We start from the raw sequence: 25,005 nt of genomic DNA, 5'->3' as shown, positions 1-25,005 counted from the left end.
ACCTTATTTTCTGAAAACTCAGGATTTTTTTCATCACCATTGCCCTAGTTTATAGTTAGAAGGCAGGCATAATAGGAAAAAATTGCAGAAAATAAGAAATTGTTTTATGTTTTTTCCCTACCAATCTGAAGAAACCAAGGAAACGAATAATACATAATTCTGGGGCAATTTTTAATCCATGAACATTAAATAGTGTTTCCAGAGGCTAAATGCAGTGGTTCCCTGCAACCGTGCATAACGGCTGCATATTATTCTCATACTCAATGACACAGTGCTAAAGAATAGACATGTGTTATCTCTGCCCCTCACTACGTTAGGACCAGAGGAAGGAGAAAAATGATGATGGTTTTGGAAAACAAAAGGATGCATGTAACAGACAGGAAACTGCCCCGTGTGAGTTGCCTTCATCATGGGGCTTCATTTGCTTCGAATGGTGGGCATGCTGCGTCAGCACAATTTTTAAAGAATTCTGTTTTTAGATCTCATTTTGAAAGAACTAAAGCTAAGCCCTTCTTAAGCAATTTACCATTTTCTCTGATAGCAAAGGCTGCAATGAAGTCTTACAGTTCATCACATAGGGGCGCCCCCACACGGGTATGTAAGGTGTATTCTCACAGTCATGTAAGAAAGCTAAGCAAAGTCGGGCTTAACAGAAGGATTCATGCAACGTACACTTTAAATGCATCAATTTTACAAAAGAAGTTCAGTGAAAACCTAGAGGGTTTGAGCATGTTTTGATAAGCAGTATTTCTAAATGATTGGGAAGATTTCTGAAAACAAAAACAAACCAAAACCACTTTAATCTTAGCTCCAATTACACTTTTTCCATCTTTCCCCCAAAAGAACATTTCTAGAGCATAAAATAGATTCATAATTGTTTAATTAGTTACATTATATATCTCCGGAACATAATGGCTCCCATAGAAATAAACTAGTATTTTGCACACAAACTTCATTTCCTGTGCCACATTCATCATATAACGACTTGAGCCAAGTGCAAACATTTATTACACCCCTTGGTGTGTGAGGAGCTCTGCTCCCCCAAACACTTCATTCTCTAGGATGACAGGGAACAAGATTAGATAAGAAGGATAATTAATTTTTGTAATAACAAAATTGTACATTAGGTTATGATTATAAAGTCTTCTCCAACCACAGCCGTAACCAGAACTGAGCAAACCATTGATCAGGTTCCTCTTTGACCCCTGCCCTCCAAGTGCTCTTTGGGACAGAGGCGAACGATTGGTTAGTGGGCTTGCTGAAAGGCACGGGGACCAGAATGATGGAGAGGAGCGAAAGGTTTGGAAATTCAACAACCTGGCATCCTTGGTATTGACAACCCCTCGGTTTCTCTTCCTTGGAAGATATATTTGGTAGTTTTTATGTCACTTGTAATTGATCGGTAATATTCAAAGGTATCTTAAATGAGGTTTATTTTTACAACTGCCTGGAAATTATGGGGTACTTGTAAGTAACCTATGAAAAATAATGACTTAATTAAAAAAAATAACAGCAAAATCTGAGAGTAAATTTGCACCCTGGGCGGCAGCATATGGAAGCAGAATAATTCGATCTGCTCAGTCCAGCCACGTCCACAGGACCATTGTCACTTATTCTGCTTTCCTTCACGACCAGCGCAGAAAGGTGAAGGAGCTGATGAATACATCACGGGGGATGTATAAAGATATATTAAGTCTTCCTCTAGTTTGGACTGTTTTAGGGGAAAAACAAATAAAAAAAGTACCCTTGAAACAAAGAAGCTTATATAAAATTCTAAGAAATAAGGTCTTATCAGGAATGATCTAATATTTATTCTATCTTTTTGCTGTTTAAACTAGTTTCAAAAGCCCCCAAATTATGTGAATAAAAATCCCAAACAGATTCAGTGGCACAATTCTAAAACCGTGATATCAAAAGGAAAAAAAAGGGGGGGAGGTGGAGGTGGAGTGGGGAGGAATGAGGCCATTACCTGGGCATGAATACTTAATAGGGAGATTTGTGAATCAGTTATTATAGAAATATTATCTAAAACTTCATTGATCGCTTGAATTGGGAGTCTACTCAGGATATCTGGATCTCAAAATAGATTTTAAATCTGGGATATTATAATATGTGGTCTTTTCATTAATGTGACATTCTTCTTCTCATCTTGAAACCCTAATCAGAGTTTCAGGTTAGCTCTGACCAACATTTACCTCCTTGATTCGTAGCTTGAACTTATTATCCAGTGAAGGTCCTCTCTAGGAGTTATTCTTTTTCTCAATTACAGCCCAAATGCCAGGTACAGGAGATGCTTCCCTGATGGGCCCTGGGTCCTCCTTCAGCTACCTGACTGATACACCGCCGTCACCTAATGCCCTACCTTCCTTCTTCACTACTCGCGGTACCTTTGCTTTGCAGAATTCTCTTATTTTTAGGCTAAATATTTTGCGACTGTTCAGGAAAGTGCTAGTAAGTACAGACCAGAACAGTATTTAAAGCTTTAGCAATTGTGGGAGAACATACTTCTATGGGGAAGACAACTCAATTCTAATTAAATTCTAATTAAAATTAAAGGCATGTATCTCAGATGTAGATAAAAAGACGTCAGGACGAATGCACAGAAAAAAAAATCAATAACAAGGGAATAATTTTACTCCCTTGAGGCAAGCCACCTATAGATTCAAAATGGGAATTAAAGGCATTGAGAATCCTAGGGATGGCGTTGCGCCAGGGGAATGCTGAGATCTGGCGATGGATTAGGGGGTTTACTTTTGAAAAAGAAATTTCGGGGCGCCTGGGTGGCTCAGTCGTTAAGCGTCTGCCTTCGGCTCAGGGCGTGATCCCGGCGTTATGGGATCGAGTCCCACATCAGGCTCCTCTGCTATGAGCCTGCTTCTTCCTCTCCCACTCCCCCTGCTTGTGTTCCCTCTCTCGCTGGCTGTCTCTATCTCTGTCAAATAAATAAATAAAATCTTAAAAAAAAAAAAAAAAGAAAAGAAAAAGAAATTTCACTTTCAACCCTATGGTACACATAATGTAGGGACTGAGATACAAGGGGGGGACGTTTCAGAACTGACACACTGCTCCACCTAGTGGACACTCCAGAGTTTTCCCTTCCGCTCTCAGCGGCGACTGGGGGTTTGGGAGTGGGTTAGCCATTACTTCAGAATGCTTTGCTGAGGAGAAAGAACACTAAAATCAACAATTCATAACAAAATGTAAAATGTCAATAACCTTGTTCTCAGAGCTTGAAATAGCACTTAAAATCTGATGATATGACTCTAAGAATAAAATATATGTAATTTTATAATTCTCTAGGAAAATCTCCGAAGAGATTTTTTTCTTAAACATACAGGCATTTACAGAGTCATCTACGTGCAGAAACTCAGGAACACTGATGCAAGCTTCTTACAAAAGCCTCTGTATATTGGAAGAAAAAACAAATCCGGAAGGATGCAAAGCGTATTTCTGCCCCTCTCCCTGCTTTTGTTGGGATGGATCAATTCCTTAGCTTCTTTTATTATCTCTGCCAATAGCAAAGGCAAATGCCTAATACGTCGTTATGTATCATACAGAATCATGTGAGGAAAATATAAAATATGATTTTGCATAGAACTCATTTCAACAATGCAAATAAGCTCCTTGTACTCTCGCTTCTGTTCCCAGTGGGTTTCGGCTGGTGGCCACGGCTTGGGCCCACGACAGAGATGCGGGGGACATTGTGCTCCACTCAAAAGTCGTTCCATTTACGGCAACTCCTAAGCCCACGTGCTTAGAAATTCCACGTGCTTTCTGTTATTTCCTTCTAAGGTTTTAACACGGATGCCGAGTGTTCAAATCAAATAGATATTGCCAAAGACTAGGGCACACTGTGAGGTGAGGTGGAAGAGGGTTTATTATCTGGTCGCAGGACAGGAACTTGACGAGCAACGCGAATACAGAGGTCTACTGAGCACACCTTTTCCTTCTTGCCCTTCAGATATATGATACAGTGACCAAGATATCAAAGTAAAGCATGGGTAGTTTACTTGTTAAAAATCCACTTACGTTAGTCTCATCATTGCTCTGATCCCAGAAAGTGAATCATGCCATGATTCGAAAGAGCTGTCCCTCACATAAACCTATGAGCACACATTTAAAAAATGATTTATTGTACATCTTTGCATTTCTTAAGGCATGAACAATGGCGTACAGATGGAACAGGTCTGAGAAGTATCACATCTTTTTTGACAAGGTCAGCACAAGTACACCACATGAAACAGACACACTCGAAGTCTGAGCTGACCAACTGCCGTGGCCCAGGAGCTTCTATGATGCGGGGATGGTGCTTCCAGACAAAGGACCAAACGCGTGGTTTATATGTCATGTTGCTTTAACTCTCTGGATCGGCTTTAAGCACCAGTTACAGTTTGTTTTCTTTGCAAACACTTCAGACTTTGGATTTTATGTTCTGCTCCTTTTATTCTGCTTTTCAAGGAGGGCGTGGATGTTTTTTAAGGGATATGGTTGCAGCAAAACAGAAAGGATCCAAAAGTGGTTAGGGGCCTTGTCTAATGCACTTCTGAAAGTCCATTATAAAGATGAATAGAAAAGCAAACGGTCGGTTTTCAGTCGACCCAGAAACCACGCGGAGCTCTAGGAAACATAATTGTGCATAGTTATTTATTCATTCAGAGCGTGATATGTTGGCTAGCTCTACATTCCCAGTTTACCAAAGAACAGGGCTGTCTACTTTGCTAAACCCAGGGTCCTTTCGCAGCTCCCAGTAGGTATCGTTAGAAACCCAGGCTTCTCTTTGATTGGCATCAATAACTTTTCTGTGGAAATATAAAAATCAACATTAGGCACAAATCACGTCAAGGTGGCCTGGTCATTGGACCCTCTCCCGTAGATAGGATGTGTATACATGAGGGGTACTTTGTAAGCCAATGTCCTCTCTGCTTATTGATGATTTGAATTTTTTAAATATTTTTTTAGTATCTTGTTTGTCAGAGAGAGAGAGAGCACGCACACAAGCAGGGGGAGGGGCAGAGGGAGAGGGAGAAGCAGGCTCCCTGCTGAGCAAGGAGCCCGATGTAGGACTCGATCCCAGGATCCTGAGAAAATGACCTGAGCCGAAGGCAGACCCTTAACTGACGGAGCCTTTGAGGCATCTCTGACTTGACTATTTTTGACCAAAAAGAAACTCCTTTTGTTTGTGTTGTTTGTTTAAAATAGGAGTGGATGAGGTCATGGGGAGAGGGACAGAAGGCACAAATAAATCACTTCTAGACAAGGCTAGAAGTGAACTGCCCCGCAAAAAAGCAGGTATGGGGTGCCTGGGTGGTGCAGTCAGTTAAGTGCCAACTCTTGGTTTCAGCTCAGGCTGTGATCTCAGGGTTGTGAGATGGAGCCCCGCGTTGGGCTCTGTGCTCGATGCGGAGTCTGCTCTGGACTCTTTCTCTCTCTCTCCCTCTCCCCTTCCTCTCTCTCTCTCTCACAAGTAAATAAATCTTAAAAAACAAACAAACAAAAGGCACGTATAAGCGCTGTACTAAGAGCTTCAGGCCCCAGACCCACAAGGCTGTTTCTGCTTCACCTGCGAGGAGAAGTACGCAACAACAGTAGCTCCATGAGCCCCTGCGTGGTCCCCGCCCCGAGGGCACTTCCGTCATCTAAAGGGCAAGGCTGCATTCCTCCCCAGGGCAGGCATGAGATGGCAACTCTAAAGGATATGAGGTTATTCTGAGCTGATATGTCCTGGCTCGGGAGGGTAACAGATGGATGTGGAAAATACAGCTTCATCTGTGTGATGTATATATAATCCTGCAAATAATCCTGTAACAATCACCCATGATGATACCACAGAAGGACCAAATCTGAATGACACAAGCCCCGGATGACGGAAATAAAATCAAATACTAATGAAGCCAGGATGACCTTGTGGGCAGTGGGGTCCCACTGTAGCCTTGAGTTGCGGGGCTGGAAACAAGTTTCCACCGTTTTAAATGGGGTAGCTGAAGTACCAAGAGCATTCTGGGCAAGGCCCTCACCCTTTTTTGCTGCCCACGGAAAGAAACGAGCTGTGGAGGAGAACTGATTTGTTCACATGTACAAAATCTGGTTCAATATGTTCACTACCAAAACCAAAGTTACCCAAATCGGTTTAATTTTGAGTTCCCTGGACACTAAACTATCCCTCATTTTCTTTTTTCGCCTGGAGTTTCTCACGGCTGGTGGCAATCATTTGCAAAATGTGAACTTGTTATGGGAATGAACGGACTTACTTAAAAAATTTTGGTATGTGTTCAAGGTTGTTCTCTTCCATGTAGCGCCTTCGAGATCTCTGGAGTTCCTCCACTCTTTGTTTCTCTGCTGCCGCAGCTTCTACATTTCCTTCTTCCAAATATCTAAGCAGAACACAGTTATCCCTCTAATAGATCATCCTCTTTGCTGAGAAAAAAATAATCTCGTCTTGTATAAAATTACCTTCTAGTTGCTGAGAATATAACATGGTGAGCGGATAATGTCCCCTCGCTCCCACCCCAGGCCACACTACCTCTGTCTGCCTGCCCACCGATGAACATGCTTGCTGGGTATGTCAACTGAATTACTGCGTACAGCAGTGTAAAGCTAGGGATGGAGAGGGAGTAGTTTGGCCTTGAAGACTCTTCTGTGCTCTCTTGGGTTCTATAACTCGAGATTTTCGGGATGATGGGAGAGCCCAGGCTTGGGACAATATGAAGAACCGGGTTGCGCTCCTTTTCCATATTATCTGAAAAATACTTAGTAAAGGCCAGAGAAGGGAGGATGGCAGCTGGCTGTGTTCCACCTACTTTTAGAATAGACTGAGAGGGAAGGAGTTTCCCTTTTTATCAGAGGGAGTAAAACTCGTGAAAAAAAGAGAATCTAACATTAGGGGAAATTACAAAAGTACACAAAAAGGAAATGAATTGTAAATGAAATTCAGGAAGGGAATATTTGAATAGAACTGAGAAAGAAAAGGCAGACCCACTGGTGATTTGCAAAACCTGTATTTAACTTTCAAAATGAGAGAAAAGAGCAGGGATTCAGTATGATGCACATGGGAAGCTGGTTGAATTGGAATGTTGGACAGTGAGACCTCATGTTCTGGGGGCAAGGGGAGTGTAAGAGGACTGAATAGTAGGACACTCAACACTGGAACATTTTGGCAGAAAACACATAAAGCCACAAATACTCTGGAAACAGAAAATGATCTCAGGTGGAATTTGTAAATTTCTGGAAAACATTTTTGGAAATTTTTGGACTTTTTGGAAAAAGTAAAAATAACTGTCAGAATGGACAACATGCATACAGAACTATATAAAAATAATAAGGAGATGTGGTCCATATATACAATGGAATATTACTCAGCTATCAGAAAGAACGATTTCACAACATTTGCAGCAACATGGACGGGACTGGAGGAGATAATGCTAAGCAAAATAAGTCAAGCAGAGAGACAATTATCATATGGTTTCACTCATTTATGGAACATAAGAAGTAGGAAGATCGGTAGGAGAAGGAAGGGAAGAAGGAAGGGGGGGTAAACAGAAGGGGGAACGAACCATGAGAGAATGGATTCTGGGAAACAAACTGAGGGTGTCAGAGGGGAGGGGGGTGGGGGAATGGGAGAGGCTGGTGATGGGTAGTAAGGAGGGCACGTATTGCATGGTGCACTGGGTGTTATACGCAAACAATGAATCATGGAACATTACATCAAAAACTGGGGATGTACTGTATGGTGACTAACATATATAATAAAAAATTATTAAAAAAACAATAATAAAAAATAAGAATCAGAAGGTATTAAAGGGACTGCATTTTGAGAACGTCTCACATCCTGTGGGATCAAAACCACGCCGGACAAACTCCAGACTTTGACTCGGAGCATTTCTAGGTGCTCCTGTAACTTATCTTCTTATTCTTCAGGTTAAAAGACAATCCATGAGACACAGCAGTAGAAGTAAAGAGGTGAAAACCCTGGAGGAGGTTTTAGTGGAGCCAGAGTTCACGAATTTGCACACCTCTGGTGAATTTGGGGCTGGGGGGCAGGAACCTTTTGTTAAGAACTATATTATCTTCTGGGGCGCCTGGGTGGCTCAGTCGTTAAGCGTCTGCCTTCAGCTCAGGGCGTGATCCCGGCGTTCCAGGATCGAGCCCCACATCAGGCTCCACCACTAGGAGCCTGCTTCTTCCTCTCCCACTCCCCCTGCTTGTGTTCCCTCTCTCGCTGGCTGTCTCTCTGTCAAATAAATAAATAAATAAACCTTAAAAAAAAAAAAAAAGGACTGTGTTATCTTCTGTGGGAAATTCTGCTGAGCTAAGTATCTGTTACGATCCCGCAAACACCGTCTTAGCTAGGGTCGAAGTCTCAAATGGTGTGGAGTAAGGGAAGGAATGAATGATTCCATGAATAGATAAAGGAAGGTGGTGAAAATAAGCCTCGATGGCGTCTGTAGCACACCACGATCTAGTGTCCGTTTCAAACATCATGGCCAAGCTCACCTCTGATCCGGCCGGAATCGGGCATCTGTCGGTGGAAGGAGATCTTTCAGGACAGGATCTAACTCATTGAGCTCGATAGCAAACCTTGTGAAACCGTAGTAGAGCTCATAGTTGGTTGGCATGGAACCTGAAAGGCCAATAAACCACCGTGAGTGGCAGACAGGTGAAGGAAGCCTGCAGAAGCTGCCTGAACCCAGGTGCTTAATTACTAGCCACACGAATACTAAATGTGTAGTCATAAAAATCAGATTAAGGTTTTTCTTAAGCAAATTAAATCGGTTGTGTTTTGCTAGATAGGAAACTTTGTGTTAGTTATCAGAGCTAGTAGGTTCATATATTTTGTGAAATTCAGCCTTTAAAATAAAACCTTGTGCACAGGGTACTCTTTACTGGGTAAACTATGCCATCATTTTCCCCTCAAATACTCAACTGGGTAACCAAATGCCAGGCTGATTAACTTCGAACATTAAGATTTCACCAGAAACACAATTTACTTCCTTTTAGAAAAAGACGCAGATCTAAATGATTATTTATTGGCACTTTTTAACTAAACTCGAAGGCGGGATCTTTGTATGCTTTGCTCACGGATGTATTCCAAGCTCTTAGAGTAAAGCTGATGCATGGTCACTACTCAAGAAATAGCTGCTGAATGAATGAACTCCCCACACGACCAGCAGGAAATTTAAATACTCCTCTAGGTCTCTTAGAAAACCAGCAACTAATTTTAAAGTTAGGACTTAACTGACAAAATTGCAATGAAAATAAATATCATGTGGACGCTTGTTCTATTTACACTTGATAGTCAATTACTGCTAGTGTATTACCAGAACTCTCTTGATATCTTTTATTAAATGTCAACATATTGCAGCTTTTTGCTGCTCAAGTGAGAAGATCACTTATTCTGGTTAAGTTATTGACTTTGTGGATTATAGATGTCTGCAGGCTTTCCCTTGTTTTATTAGAACAGAGAATATATGAGTAAGGATTTAAGTTTGTATAGTTCAATTGTCTAAACTCTTTAATAAACATACCTAGCTTTTGCACGTGGGCATTACATTTAGAATAACTTTACATGAAGCCTCGTCTCTGACCACATGTCAGATTTGGCCTCAATTTTAAAATTCCTTATTATCAAAAGTTGGGATTGACCTCATTTGTATGTTAAGCATAAAATACAACTATGCTTACCTCAAGCATCTATGTTTTTAATCTCACTATGAAAGCATATGGTGAACCGCACAAGATGTGGCATCCCCTTCCTTCTGTTACTCAAGGTGCCCTCCAGAGGCAAGATGCTCACTCCCATCTCACCTGGTCTCCAGATGCACTTTGCTGAAGGGGCCACACCGCAATAAAGCCCTTCGTGCCACTTCCCGAAGAGCCGGTGCACCACCTTCCCCTCCTGATCCATTACGACCCCCTGGACCTCATTCACATTAGAATTCCAATAATTCACCTGGAAAAACCAAAGCCCAATTAAAACGCCAGTCTCTTTAATAACACCAATCCCTATAATTTCCATACAGAAAACGTTCTTAACTTTGAAGTCACTCATTCAAACCACTTCCAGAAATCCATCTCAAATGTTTTATATGAAAGGTTGGCTTTCCAAGTGTTAGTGGGCTTATCTTTAAAGAAAGGGGTCATCTCTACTCTATGCTAGGGCAGAGAGGGCTCAGCTTCTCTCCTAGTAACCTAGTATTAATTTATGGGTTGGTAATTTCTTCCTTAGATGCCCCTGTCTCAAATTTTTGCTTTGTTCATGGATTTTAATGCATTTCAATGGGCAATGCTGTAGAAGTTGCTTGTGAAGTAATTTTTATAGTGTCTGTAAATGGCTAAATTTCATCAGGAAAACCACGCTTCTCCCCAGGAGATGAGAAGTCTGTGGACATTCACCCATCTGGATTCCATGGCCCTCTTCTAGATCAGGTCCTAGAATTCCCCTTCCCAACCGCTTTAAGCTTCTTCCACAGCTCACACTGTCCACTTCTTTGGATTTGTCCATCCAAAGGGCAAACCACCCACCACCAGGGTGTGAATTGCACCTGAGGGGCAGCCATGGGTGGCCGTTTGAGGCAGGTGTGGACAGAGCTTGGACATGCAGCTGGACTGCCTTTGTATGTGTGGATGAGGCCCCCTGTGGAGCGGGACAGAGGCTGCCACAGGTGGGGAGAGAGCAGGAAGGCCATGCGTCAAGACTGGCTCTCTTGCGCTGCCAGGTTCCCAACTTGGAGTTCTAAAGTGTCCAACCTGGCCTCGTGGGCTTTGTTATAAAAGGTATATTTGTCAAGGTGAAAGAACAGAATGTGTTATGTGACAGACTATAGGTCTGACGTACAAATTTTAAATATCTACACATTTGGAATGGGGCCTCCATTTGTACTTCTGCCCTGAGCTCTGCAAATATGAGGGGCAGGACTAAATCGAAGTTTCTCATGGCCCACAAGACAAAATGCACACATTGACTGTCATCACCCAACCGGGGAAAGTAACGATCCTGGCTTTTCAGTTCAGAGCCACCTGATGAGTCCACAAGCAAAAAAAGGAAAATGGGAGTAACATCTTGAGTAAAAATGAAGATCTTCTATTAAAACTAACATGACCTTCCAGGACGGCGTTAAAGGATTTCACTAAGAAGAGAACATACTGGGTTTTAAGACTCCAATATGTTACCTGTGTCTGCCATAGCAGAACGAGATCGGGAGTAGAACAGATTAAAAGGGGGTGGTGGAGTTTCTGTACCACAACGAATTTGAGAGGACACCTAACCATTAGGGCGATACCGCGCGTTCCACGTCAGACCAGAGCGACTGAGGGCACACGCTGTTGTGCAGGTAGTCTAGCTCGGGAATCTTGTTAATCAAGGTGACGATTTTCTTGAACGGATTTGGATCATCATAGCGGCAGAGCTGGATAAGCTTATGGTGACTGGAAGTTATCATCCACATGCACCCTCAGAAAATGACAAATGCATTATAATTAGCTCCCTAAAATAAGATCACTTGACTATGTTGCAATCAAGCAAGAATAGAAATAGAAACCAGAAGACTCGCTATAGGCAAGGCGGTTTTCTGGAATTTTACTTAACACCGACTGGCTGTTTAAAAAGAAATTTCTTTAGAAAGAAAAGTACTTCTTGTTTTGCGATGGTGCCTTTTTTGACCTCCACACGTTCGGACGTCTGAATGCCTTGAGTAACTCCACCAGTGGGTTCTGCCTTCTTATCTAAAATGTCCTTAAGGATCAATGATATGGGACACACTCACTTGCTGTTGTTTAAGGTAACTTTTATGTCTCCTTTATGAAGCATTTTATATTATTTTTTTCTTTACTGTTGTAAGATATCATTTACCTTGACAAATGTGAGTTTGCAAATGCAAACACTGCTTTTGGTATTTCTAATGGTTACTTCTCCATAATGCTCTATCCACCTCCTCCCACTGAGAATGTTGTGTATGCACGTGGTGACTTTATTCCATACATAGCAATCTCCATACCTAGTGAAGAATACAATGTTGATTAAGAACAATGAAGGTCACAAACATAAGTACTGTTTCTATGGCTGAGAATATTCTTTGGCCAAAGCTTCCTTTTCCCTCATTTTCCTCTAATTTCTTTGTTGAAAGTTTCTATGTAGTCAAGAACATTCATGATATGATTCATTCATTTAAGGAACATTTCAGTGCTTTCTATAGTCCAGGTGCTAAAGCCACCAAGTTGAATAGGACCTGTCTCTTGCTTTCTTGGCGCCAACAGTATGGTAAGCATAGATGGACATGGCAACAAATACTTATAATAAAATGTGATGAGGACGTGTCATGAGAACACAGAAGGAGTCCTTAGATCTGCCTGGAACGTGGGCTGAGTATCAAGAAAGACTTGCCGGACAAGGCTGGATTCAGTCTAAGCTTGGAGGATGGATAGGAGGGCACTACAGGCCGGGGAAAGGCACTGATAAAGCCATCGAGGCCAGAATAGCATGATGCATCTGGGGGCTTGCCAGTGGTGTGCCACACGTGAGAGGGTGTGGTGGGTGGCGAGTCTGGAAAGGTGACGGGGCAGAGCAGGGAAGGCCTTCAACAACACACTGATGAGTTTGGATTCATGTTGCAGGTAATGGGAACATCGTGGAAGGATTTGAGGGAGGAGATAGGCATGATAGGATGTGCCTTTAAGAAAGATTACCCTGACCATGTTGCTGCAAATGTTGTGAAATCGTTCTTTATGGTGACTAACATAACATAATAAAAATTTCTTATAAAAAAATAGGTAAATAAATCTAAAAATAAATAAATAAATAAAATAAACCTTAGTCCATAAATAAAAAAAAAAAAAAAAGAAAGAAAGAATACCCTGAGGACATTGTTTCATACTCTGAATTAAGACCAAAGATGTGAAAAATTCTTTGAGAAAAGACTAATGATCATAGATAGCATATGACTAATGCAAATTCTGGGTTACAGAAGGTTATAGAGTTTCTGCCAAGGAATGAGATGACATAGATTCGGATCATCTTTTAATTTGCACATTATCTGTATTTTCAAATAAAATGTTATTTCATAATAAAACACTTGTAAATTTCTAAAAAAAAATGAATTGGTATGATGCAGGCTCTCTATACACCTGGGAAAACTCTCTTTCTTCCCATGAGTTCACAAATATTTAAAGTCTGTTTTGTGGTCCTGGGAATTCTGCCCCCTGCCCACCTTCCTTCATATCCAATCCACCAGCAAATTCTGCCACTGAATAAACAAAAGGAAAACCAAACAATACCAACCAAATGAAGAAAGAAACAAAAACAATCAAGCCTTTGGTCTCAATGAAAACTTCAATTAATTCTAAAAATTTATAGGCTATATCCTTTAGAAAAATACCATGAAAGGATTCCATCACTCTTCTTCAATAAACTTTAATAAAAATAGTCCCTGGATCTAAGATAAATTCAAAAGTGAAAATACATATTGTATAGAAAAGAGGGCTAAAAAGGGAACCTTTGCTATAAAATGCAAACTAACAAGGTACCTGGGACAGGTAGGCTGGCTGTCATCGACGTGATGAACAGAGCATGTGGAGAGAGAGGCAGGGAGCTTTGATACATGTGCTGAAGTGCTCATTTGCTTTTGCGGGGGTCCGTTCTCAAAACTTTGGAGAAGTTAACAGAAGCTTTGGGCATACATGGAAATGGATCATTGGCACCTTCTATAGTTTCAAAGACCCATTTCTGATTTAGAAAAGCAGGTAAGACACCAAAAGGAAAATGAAAGCAACCTACTTTGGAAGCATGACATTCAGTGTTCCAACAGGCAGGATTTCCATGGACTTCCCCCAGAACTTGTTTTTCCATCTGATGTCTAAACAACATAGGCAGAGGAGAAGAAATATATATTTTATATCTAATCACTTAGTCTATAAAAATTAACATCTGTATTACACTGTACATTTCACAAAGGACTTTCACAATCAACAACTGATTCTATATTGTTGATTTAACATGTCATGTGCCTGGGGATGGCCCAAGGTGAAAAAATTAACTATGAACCAAAAAAAATCTACTGTCTATGTTTCTCTAGGACACATGTTTCATATTTTTTTTAACAAATAAAACTGGGAAAAGCTTGGAACAGTATCTGTGTATGTGAATTCACATACACATATACACAGACTCTACTGTGCTTTAATGTCTAGATAAATGTTGTTGTGAGCTTTAACTAAATGGTGCAAATAGTTAACAGATATGTTAAAAATAAGATGTATAGTAAAAATACTTGCAGTATGGCAATACCATTGATTTATATACACATCAATTTGAAAAGTTATATGATTTGGAAGAACAGGAAAAAACAAAATCTCTAAATACAGAAAGGTAAGCAAAATGTATGAGAAAGTGAAATTAACAAATGTGTTCCTACACTGGTTGTTAAATTATGGCCCAGGGCTCAGTGGTTTATCTCACATGATGGCTTTATATTTTACTTCGGGACACTCAGGTTTGCCTGTTAATTTGTAATAACCACTTGATCCCATTTTGATGAACTAAAGGGAACTTAGTGCTGTCTCCACAAAATTTCTGACTCTTTGTTAAGATCAAAAAATGATGTATTCTCATATTTTGCAATGAAATACAGTAACAGTGCTCTATCATTTTGTGCGTTTTTAGACTGAGAAAGGGCATATGAGAAGAGACATTCTGTGAGCAATGAAGCCCCCTTCCAAACATGAAGGAAAAATTTACACTTAATGGTTAAATGTACATATATGGTTGACCCTTGAGCAACACGTGTTTGAACTGTATGGGTCAACGCATAGGCAGATTTTTTTTGATAAATACAGTACAGTACTATAAATGTATTTTCTCTTCCTTATGATTTTCTTAATAACATTTTCTTTTCTCTAGCTTACTTTACTGTAAGAATATAGTCTACAATATATATAACATACAAAATATGTGTTCACTGACTGTTTACATTTTATTGGTAAGGCTTTTGGTCAATGGTCGGCTACTACTAGTTAAGTTTTGGGGGAGTTAAAAGTAAAACATGAATTTTAGACTGTGCGGGGGTCAGCACCCTAACCCCAGTTTTGTTCAAGGGTCAACTGTATATATTTTTCTTTCTGAAGAGGTTCTGAAACTTGTAATTTTATGTGAGTTTATAACATTCTGACTAAACAATAGGGACTGTATAAGTAGAGACTTCAATCCAAATCCCTGAGCCTCAGTAAGTTAAAGGCCACAAATCAGCACAATGCTTACATATCTAAATAGACCATGACCACAGATAATGTGTTATAGAATCTTCTTTCACAATTAAGATTTCCTTTCACCACCTCAAGAAGCAAGAAGGCAGCAGACAGAACCTCCATGTTATAGATGCAGACAATGAGGCATAATGAGGTAGAGTGATAGCCCTGAGCTGGTCCAGTCGGCATGGAGCTCTGCTGTCCCTAGGGCGTTGTTTCCTAAGTATACTATCTTATCTCCTACATGACACAGCTTCATATTTAAACCAGGACATCTAATTTCTCAAACCGAATTCCACACCAATTACTAACATTCTCTGAGTCCCAAAGATAGAAATCTAACCTGAGCATAATGTGCCTTTAGAAACTAGAAATTGTTTTGTAGGCTCACCAATTGGATTTTGAAGTTATAATTGAAATACAAACCTTGCCAAAACACAAAATTCTTGGATTCACAGTGACAGGCAGAAATGGGTGGATGATGGCTAACCTGGTAATTAAAAACAAAAGAGAAGGCAATGACATCAGTGTTAAAACTTCCATAAAGGGCCATTTTTTTCCAACATACATTGGTCACCCCCAAATAAAAACTAGTCAACTCATCCATCTCTATTATTGAATTATTATCAGAATATGTAAGTAAATTACTGAATCTTTAATTTTAAGACTTCATGCTTAAACAGAGAGAACTTACATACGTTAACAGAGTTTTCTGTTAACTGGTATCCTATCCCCCTACAAACAATGGTTTATCAAAGAGCTGTTTCATCCTCAACCTGTCCTCCTACAGTGTCTGCGTAGAAACCCCTCTGAGTCCAACAGCACTTACCTGTTCTGAGAAAAATCGGAATCCCTTGTCCTCTCTAATGCATTCGTAAGTCTCCCCAAGGACAGGGTTGAATGGCTTACTTCCTGCTCTGAAATAGGTGGAGCAATATCCTGAAACTGCAAATGCAGCAATAAGAACCTGTTAAAACATTTAAGAAAGGAAAATAATATAGGAGAGACTACTTCCAGGTCTGTTTGTCCCGTATTCCTCTATTTTACACACCCCTTTCCCTGGGTGCTGATTTGATGGCGTTTGCATTTCCTATTAGCTGCACAGACTCTTCATAAACTCATGGGTAAAAAAAATGAGCAAAAAGGATGTGAAAGTCCTTGCATGTGAGGTCACGTATTCTTCATTCAGCTGTCACCCAGTTTCCTGAGTATCACAGCATTCAGAGGCTCTGAAACCCCATTTATAGGTTATGTCCTTGGCACGACTTTGCACCATGTGCAGGACGCTCGTGGCTGCTGGTGCTTTCTGGAGGGCAGTCAAGTTTTCCACAGTCATGTGAGGTAGGGGCCAGGGCAAAGCACAAACAGGAGGTTCCTTTCTCTGACCCAAGTTCTTGAACACTTGGGCTCTTCTGGCTTTCAGGAAAGGCTGCTGGAGAGAGGCAAGGCATGCCTTAAACCTGGAAGGAGTGGGTTACCTCTACATCCTCACGTCAGAAACACATATGACCAAAGATTAAGTCACAGAGCATACATCTCCTATGTATCTGGAACTTTGGGGCCCTGACCAATTTGTGCAAATGAACTGTCTCCTCCTTCACCTATGCAGTGAGAATGTTATGCAGAAACCAAATATGCCATCGTAATGACTTCTGCCTTAGTCCACATCTAGGGTTGGCAACCCCCTGCAAGGTACTGCTCTATTATTTATTACCATGCGTTCGTAGGGGTCGTCAGTTTCTGAAGCCTTGTCCAGAAGCTCACTGTATTCGATTTCCTCACAGAGATGTTGCAGAGTGTTGAGCGGCTCATTTAGCTCCACAGGCATAGAGACTTTAGACAAGTCTTTACCAATGTTGTTCCTCAAGATATTCCACAGGTTAATGTTACTGGTGTCGGGACAGGGAGCTGGCAGGCCTGTTCGACGTCCGTTTCGGAAGGCTCCTCCTGTAAGCTCCCCATTCAAGACTGGAAGAGAGAGAAAGACAAGAATCACGATAAAAGATACTTTGACTTTTTGATTTCATGGCGTCTGGGAAGGAAATAATTCTTTCAAATACTTCTGATTGTGTTACATTTCTTAAGCCTCCAGGTATCTCTCTCAAGAGTGAATGGGATTATTTCAACACAGGGCTGCTAATAAGTGCACAAAACATCAATGTATAATTTTTTTAAACAAGGTGTTAAAGATGCTCAAATATTATTCCAGAAAAGGTAAGTCAAATTTCTGAAAATTAAATACATTTAATAAGAAAGACTCTAACTTTTGATTTAAGCAAGTAGTTAAAACTTTTTCATTTAAGCATCTACCTAATGGATTTTTCAACCATCTACCGTGACAGATTATACAAATATGAAATATACTGAATGATCAGCTGCAAAAGGAACAGTCAGGGAGGGGAGAAGATAGCTGTTCACTGAATCACCAGCGTTCTAACTTGGCGAGAAGACCGAACAGCCTGGAAGCTGAAAGGATGCATACTTTGCCGAGAGATGTTGTCCGCAACGCTGGTGTTGTCTTCAGATATGTTATCACTCACGTCACTGATGTAGGACTCATCATCTGAAGCCTAAAAAAGGGAAGGACACAGAAAGGATGAGAAATCTTGTTCAGTCTTGAAAGGCCAGAAAGTCCAATGACTAAAAACAAAATGTTGCCCAAATAAGCAAAAGCACAGGTCGAGGGGGGAAGTGTATGTGGCACATGTGCAATGAACACATGAGAGAGAGAGAGAGTGGGCCATGAGCCAGAACACAGCATGGCTTTAAGTAGCTCCCTGCCTCAGCTGGGGTGGGGGTCTGGGGGAGGCGGGGATGTACTCAGAAACACTGCAGTGCAATACAGTAAGAATGTACAAAAAAGGAGGCCTTATTTGTTCCTGGAGGACTCAGGAGGGGCTGCCCAGAGGAAATAAAATTGGCACTGGGTGTTGGAGAGGTTTTTAGAAGCAGGGAGAAGCACGGAAAGAAAGGAGAGTGTACGAAGGTGAGGAGAAACATGAGAGGAACATTCCATTCTAGGAATGCCCGGAAGCTGAGGGGCTGTGATGGAGGGTGGGGTGAACAGGAAGAGGGTCTGGCTGTGGAGGGCTTTTCACGTCAACACAAGAGTTCCCATATCATCCCACGAGTTATTACATGCAAGAGGATGAGAGAGTCCTATTTTTTTCTCAAAAGCAATTACTCTTTTTATTTATTTATTTTTATTACTATCATATTTAGTTTTCAGGAAGATGCCTGGCAGCTTTCCTTCGGGAGCTCAGAGGATGGGATACTACATAGATCTGGGTAGGGAATTCTGACAGGTTAAGACGGCCACGACGAGGCTTTGGGAGTAAAGCTGCTTTGAGAGCCACATTTGAACATAATGGACAAAATCTGGCAGATTATTTGGGGATAGAGGAGGAAGATCCAGGGACGAGGGAAATCAAGAATTAAGCCACTCTCTCCAAGAGAACAACATGGAACAAAAATGAAACCAAAATTTGCGTGAGAATAAAATTAAGGGGCAACATATGTACTTAGGGGAGTTAGAAATGGATGAGATAAGAAAATAGTACAGTAGAGCCACTCAGAGAAATGGGAACAACCCAACGTCTCTACTGCCCGCAAGAAAGCTGCTGATACTTATTTACTTTCTTCAAAATGGAAATAATGTTACATTTTTTCCTGCACATATAACAAAATATACTTACTATAAAAAATTAGAAATTATATGAGGGCAAACAGATTACAGAAAAATTCACCATAATTCTATCATCTAATGGAAACCACTTCTAACATTTGGTGGATATTACCAATGTCAAAATGCCTATAATAATATAACAATATATCTATCTTTAGATACTGAACAAGGGGGTCAGTTTACATCTTGTTTTATAGTGTTCTGAATATATTCCCATTATAATAAATACAGCTCTCACCTCCATTTGGAATGGCACCATAATTCATTATACAGGTATAACACAAGGAATTTAGCCAGCATTTAAATGGTTTCCAACTTTTTATTATTATTGATAATACTTGGATGAACATCCTTGTAAATATAATTCTGTGACTCTGTCTGGCAATTTCATTCATATTTATTCCTAGAAGTGAAATGGCTGGATCAAATGGGCCACATTTAGCCTACAGGCACATGTTGCCAAATTGTTGTTCTGAAAGATTGTAGTAATTTGTCCTCACCAGCAGCACATGAGAATAACAATCTCTCCACACCCACTTAAACACTAGATATTATCAATGTTTTTTTCATATCTATTTACCTAACATACATAAAAGATCTCTTTTAAAGTTTGCATGTCATCTTGTGTAAATATGTTTTCTTTCACACATTTTTCAGTTCATCATCAGGTTGCGTTTGGCTAGTCTGCAATTTATTTTTTAATGCTGTTTATGCCTTTTTTTTTATCATGTGAAAGTTTTAAGTTTGTAGGTAATCAGAAATAATCAGTCTTTGCCTTTAAGGTTTCTGGATTTATTGTTGATGTTTTAAAAGTTAAAGTTGAGAATAATTCCTATATTTAGGGAGAATAGTGATAGAATTATTGCATACATAAATGAATAATGGTAGTTTTGCTTTACACACTGAACAATGGTAGTTTTGCTTTATACACTGAACAAGTCTATAAAGATGGAAAATTGAGAATAAAGTCTTTTTCTGATTCATGTTTTCCCACTGCAACTGGTTTCCAGTTCCTATTGACTGCAAAAGAGCCAACGGTAAAATCATCAGCCACCTTCTTAAGCTTGATAAAAGAAAAAAAAGTAAATCAAACTCTTCCACAAGATTTCTCTTAAAAAAGCTCATCATTAGAGGAGACAAATTCCTGTTTAAACCAAATTCATGTTGCATGCCTGTGTACTGTTTGAACATTTACTAAGAAAACATTCATGTTTATCCTACAAAAAGCTATAAACAGTCTCTTCTTCTTAAATTTCTAATCTCTCCCAAGTAATATATGATAAAAATGGTCCAATACCCATTTCCTTCTAGAATGGTCCATGTAGAATGTAAAACAGTTCCACAATGACAGTGGGCCCTGAGTATGATCTGCATTTTCATATGTGTGAGCTAAGGCTGGGCCATCTGGCTGTGGTCCATGCACATTATCCTGTATATAAAGTTAAGGCTGTGCAGTATTATAATAAAACAATTAATATATATTGATTTCCTCCCCCTGGTCAAGAAGTCCTGGGACAAATACTTCTCCTGAAGAGCTTAGGGATTCAAAAGAGTTCAGGGATTTTTTTCCCCCCTAAATGCGACCAGGCATGTAGCATTGTGGAAACAAGTTAATAGCAGAGGAAAGGAAGTAGATCATTCCGGAAGCAAAAACAGCATTTTTTAAAGGAGCTGAACATTCATTAAATGAAGTGCATTAGTAGATATCACATAAAGAGGATTTTTCTCTCACTCATGGAAAACATTAATGTAAGACAGCTAATGCCCAGATGTTTCTCAGATCAATCATGTGTTAAAGTGCTATCAGCATTCCTTTATTCAGTTAGCAAGTATTTGGCCCCTGGAAGAATCCAGAGGAATAGAAATTGCAAGAGGTTGCAGCTGAGAGCTGAGATCAGATTATAAGGGTCTTTGTATGATGGCTAAGGGATTTAGATAGTTATCCTAAGGACGCTGGGGAATAGGGACATGGTCAGACTTGCATTTCAGAAAGATGAATGAGGCTGTCCAGTGGGAAATGGATTAGAGGGGCAAGAAGGGGGGCAGAGAAACCACTAATGGGGATTGTTCAGGTAATCCGGGGGGAGATGATGGAGGAATGAATTGGAGTAGTGGCAGTGAAGCTGTAGGAAAGATGTACGGATTTGGCGGTACGTAGGTGACAGACGTGACAGAACCCAGTGAGTGAATCAACATGGTGGCGGGTCCTAGTGAGGCAGATGCAATGAAGGACACATCCAGGTATCTGGTGTGAACACTTGGGTAGAAGAGCACGCGCAGGAGCAGATGAGAAGAGTACGCGTCGGTTTCTCCCCACTTGGGGATACGTGTGTGGTTTTGGACATGCTGAAGAGGAGTTCTGTGGTGCACCCAGGGGGCAATGTCTCAGCCAAGTGGTTATGTGGGTCCTCAGCCAAGTCCTGGTCCTTCTTCAGACCCATTTGAGCTTTAGGTCTGAATACCCAAATACTGGCCAGAGAATTCCACCAAGAGGTCTGATGAACTCACAATGCCTCCAAGTGAATACATCACCTCCACACACCCCTTGTCTTTCCCTCCGCCACCAGGATCCCTCTCCCCCCAGAGCTGGCACCCCCACACTGCCTGGACTTGTGGAATAACCTGCTTCACATCCCCTTCATTTCGGTGTTGTCAGGGTCTGGTACGAGTGGCACTGGGGCCCCCAGCCAGTGTGCCTCCAAGAGCTTAAACCTAGGGAAATTAGGTTGCTTTCAGAGAGACAGCTCTAAAGTCATCACCTGATGGGTCAGAGCTCCAATAACACGAAGCCAAATTTGACCGGAACCTGACTGAAGAAGGATAAAGGACTGATCAGCAATGGGAGGTCAGAAAAAGGAGAGTCAGAAAAGAAAATGCTGGCAGTATGCCTCCAGCATAGTGGTCCCTGGGGGTATGATTGGCTCCCAGACACAAATACCCTGTCCATGTGGTACAGTATCCCCATAATGGAGACAGAAGAGTGGAACTATGACATCCCGGCCCTCCTAGCCTTTAGTTCACTCAAGACACTGTTCCTGCTCCTGTTCCTTGCTCACCAAGCAACCTCCTGACTAGAGCTAGGTTTCCATGCAGGTGGGCCTTAGGGAAAGAGACACAAATCAGCAAGCATAATTATTTTGTCCATCTGATAGCATCTGACCAATTATCATTATGAATAATTAAACTAGTACTCCGGCTTGTACCCGGGAGTCTCTGTGAATCAGTAAACATATGACTAGGGATCTGAGAGGCAGGTGTGTGGCTTGGTGGTAACAAATTCAGTACACGATACGACAATGCTATTGTACCTCTCCCCGTTATAAAAGTGGTGTGTGTTCATTCTTTCTTTCTCTTCTCCACTTATTTTTGTTTCTAAAATCACTCCTAATTTCAAACGTCCAAAAACAACTACAACTAATTGTCAGGATGCTTCCTTCCAATCTACTTTCTATGCATATGGAAATAACATTCAGCAACTATTTCATTTCCTTTTTGTAAAAATGCAGTACAGATTTGCAACCTCAAATGACAAAATTTTTAATCAACTGTGTGGGAAAGAGTTTTGGCGGCTTCTCCCATACTGAAAGAAAGAGAGAAAGAAAGAAAGAAAGAAAGAAAGAAAGAAAGAAAGAAAGAAAGAAAGAAGGAAGAAAAAGAAAATTCAAAGTATGCTTGACTAAACTTCTAAATTTCAGTAAAAGAATCAATTTCTGCAACTTGATCAAGGAAGATTCCCTGCTTCCAAGACCTAGCCAAGACTTATGAGCATGAAGAAGAACCCAAAAAATCTTTATGGGTACAAACTTCCAATTATAAAATAAATAAGTCCTGGGGATGTAATGTACAGCATGGTGACGATAGTTAACAATACTGTACTGCATATCTGAAAGTTGCGATAAGAGTAGACCTTAAAAGTTCTTATCACAGGAAAAAGATTCTGTAACTATGTATGGTGACAGATGCTAACTAGGCTTTTGGGGGTGATCATTTTACAATACATACAAATATCGATTCTTAGGTTGTACATCTGAAACGAAAATAATGTTGTATGTAAATTACACCTCAGTAAAAAACAAAACACCAAAAAAGTTTTTATGTTAGCCAGTGGTAACTTCCAAAAATCTTAATTACCCAACCAGATATTCCAGACATCATCTTTCTAAAGAAGCTCAAATCCATGTCTTTGGTCAAGATGTGTGTGTGTGTGTGTGTGTGTGTATGTCCAAGCACACACACACATTCACATAAATGGTAATTTTCAAATTCTTTTATTCTTTCTACATTTAACTAGTCTCCTCTACAAAAAATCTCTGCCATCAACTATTCGGATACCCTGAAATACAAATCGTACAACGGCGTCTGGATGAATGCTAGATTCTTTCCTTTTATTCAACAAATTTAATAAGTTGGCATCCAGAAGTGTTCAGTGCTCAGTAATCAGGAACAAATGTAGTTTGCATGCTTTGGGCTTTCTTACAATTTGAGAATCTTACTGTGATTAAAAACAATAAGAAAAAAGAAAAAAAAGTCCCCATAGTCTTACTTTCTTTCACCCCAACTCCTCATCAGAAGCAGCTGGAGTTGACACATCAAACACCTTACCTCATTCTCTGATGAGCTTGCAGAGAGCAGCACCTCCTGGGCGTCAAAGAACTCGGACACAGACTCTGACATGGAGAGGCGGCTCTCGTTGGCTACCTGCTGTGACAGGGGGAGACTGACATGGATTTGCTCACCGGCCTATAGAGGACAGAAGCATTTGGTGTCATTGTTATTCCCTTGAAAGAAAAGCTATTTGTTCAAATTAGACCATGACGTACTAGGCCAGATTTCTAGAGAAATGCACACCATATGTTAAAAGAGTGGTGACCACAAGTAATTTTCACTTGCAACTCAGTAATGACCATGGCTTAAGTTTCCTTCTAATATGTCTGAAGAATCCAAAAGGCACGGCTGAAAGGTGATGGTACTGTGACTTGATTTCAAATCAATGCTCAATGGATATCAAGTGGAGTTTAACAGCTCGAACCCCTATGAAGACCCTGAATCGATTAGGAAGACAGGTTCATTCTCATATTCTCAGATCTGTCATTACTAGCCGTAGTCTAACCAGCGTGCTAAATCTTGACATATTTGTAGAAACCTCTAGAGATATGCTAAGAAAACACTGTATAAAACTAAATCTTTGAACCAGAATATATAGAAGTCATTTTCCAATATGGTTGTGAACTTTAACCAATGAGATAATATGACTCGAGTATTAAACCTATGGTAAACTATGTTTTTATTCAGTAAGTGGTATATAGAGAGAGTACAAATAACAGGTTGCAAAGATTCAAACTAAAACTGTTAACAATTTTTGAATGATGAAGCTGTAGAAATACTTTTGGATTCTGAGCAGTTGAGTGAGCAAGACGGTCACCAGATACCGTGTGAGGCACGAAGGTGAGTGCGCGTAGGGTAGGCAACTTAAATAAAAAAGAAGCTGTCTTGGGATGGCATTTCCTAAGCAATTAGAAGGTAGGACCCTGGCGCCTGTAGATGTCTAGTAAAATGTACACTGTTCTGTAAATGTGACCTTCAAATGAGTTAAAACCCTCCCCTTGTTAACATGTATCATATCACTGTATATAAAGCTCTAGTATTACTGTTGAAAAGTATAAATTCTCATGGTTATAAAATAGTAACTTTATCAAGGGTTATAAACAGAATTATACACTACGTCTAGCTCAAATACTGAATGTTCTCCTGTCCTTTTCGCATTATGTCAAAAATTCTCCTGAAAAATGGAGTGATAATAGCACCTACCTCAGAGGTCACTGGGAGTGTCAAATGAGATAATACATGTAAGGCTGTTAGCACAACGCCCAGCACACAGTAAGCATTCACTTGACATGTGCTAGCTATTAATTATCCACATCCCTATTAGTGGCTGTAATAGCACCATTAGTATTATTTTAGTCAAGTTAGGTGATTTCTCCTAAGATAGGGCTTTTAAAATAAACCTTAAGAAAGCTTTCATTTAGACCTTCTCAGCTAAATAGGTTATTTCCCCCAACATTTCATGGGCCGTTAGATGATAAGGAACA

At 40.4% G+C, this 25,005-nt stretch overlaps 1 protein-coding gene and 1 long non-coding RNA gene across 16 annotated transcripts in view; one reads left to right on the top strand and one right to left on the bottom strand.

Annotated features, from left to right (window-relative positions):
* Window positions 1-865: 865 nt before the first annotated feature.
* The window catches only part of OSBPL6 (oxysterol binding protein like 6), a 201,325-nt gene continuing 177,185 nt past the window's right edge, over window positions 866-25,005 (bottom strand). For 9 of the 15 annotated variants that reach the window (XM_057318931.1, XM_057318937.1, XM_044381434.3 and 6 more), the window contains 11 exons: window positions 23,519-23,656; window positions 17,714-17,801; window positions 16,946-17,199; window positions 16,061-16,198; window positions 15,658-15,721; window positions 13,766-13,844; window positions 11,846-11,990; window positions 9,802-9,946; window positions 8,491-8,617; window positions 6,249-6,371; window positions 866-4,799 (listed from right to left, as the gene is read on the bottom strand). In XM_057318931.1, the coding sequence (XP_057174914.1) occupies window positions 4,691-4,799; window positions 6,249-6,371; window positions 8,491-8,617; window positions 9,802-9,946; window positions 11,846-11,990; window positions 13,766-13,844; window positions 15,658-15,721; window positions 16,061-16,198; window positions 16,946-17,199; window positions 17,714-17,801; window positions 23,519-23,656 (1,410 nt within the window). In that variant the 3' untranslated portion in view covers window positions 866-4,690. The remainder of the gene's footprint in view (window positions 4,800-6,248; window positions 6,372-8,490; window positions 8,618-9,801; window positions 9,947-11,845; window positions 11,991-13,765; window positions 13,845-15,657; window positions 15,722-16,060; window positions 16,199-16,945; window positions 17,200-17,713; window positions 17,802-23,518; window positions 23,657-25,005) is intronic. The other 6 variants (XM_048213923.2, XM_048213927.2, XM_048213924.2 and 3 more) reach the window with 3 other exon arrangements.
* LOC130544884 (uncharacterized) lies at window positions 11,460-19,904 on the top strand. Its single transcript, XR_008961591.1, has 2 exons — window positions 11,460-11,774; window positions 17,574-19,904. It is a non-coding gene; the product is annotated as an uncharacterized LOC130544884 (long non-coding RNA).

This window comes from Ursus arctos, unplaced genomic scaffold (genome assembly GCF_023065955.2).
Source record: "Ursus arctos isolate Adak ecotype North America unplaced genomic scaffold, UrsArc2.0 scaffold_1, whole genome shotgun sequence".
Classification (NCBI taxonomy): domain Eukaryota; kingdom Metazoa; phylum Chordata; class Mammalia; order Carnivora; family Ursidae; genus Ursus; species Ursus arctos.
The sequence above is the reverse complement of the archived record's forward strand: the minus strand, read 5'-3'. Positions and strand labels throughout refer to the sequence as shown.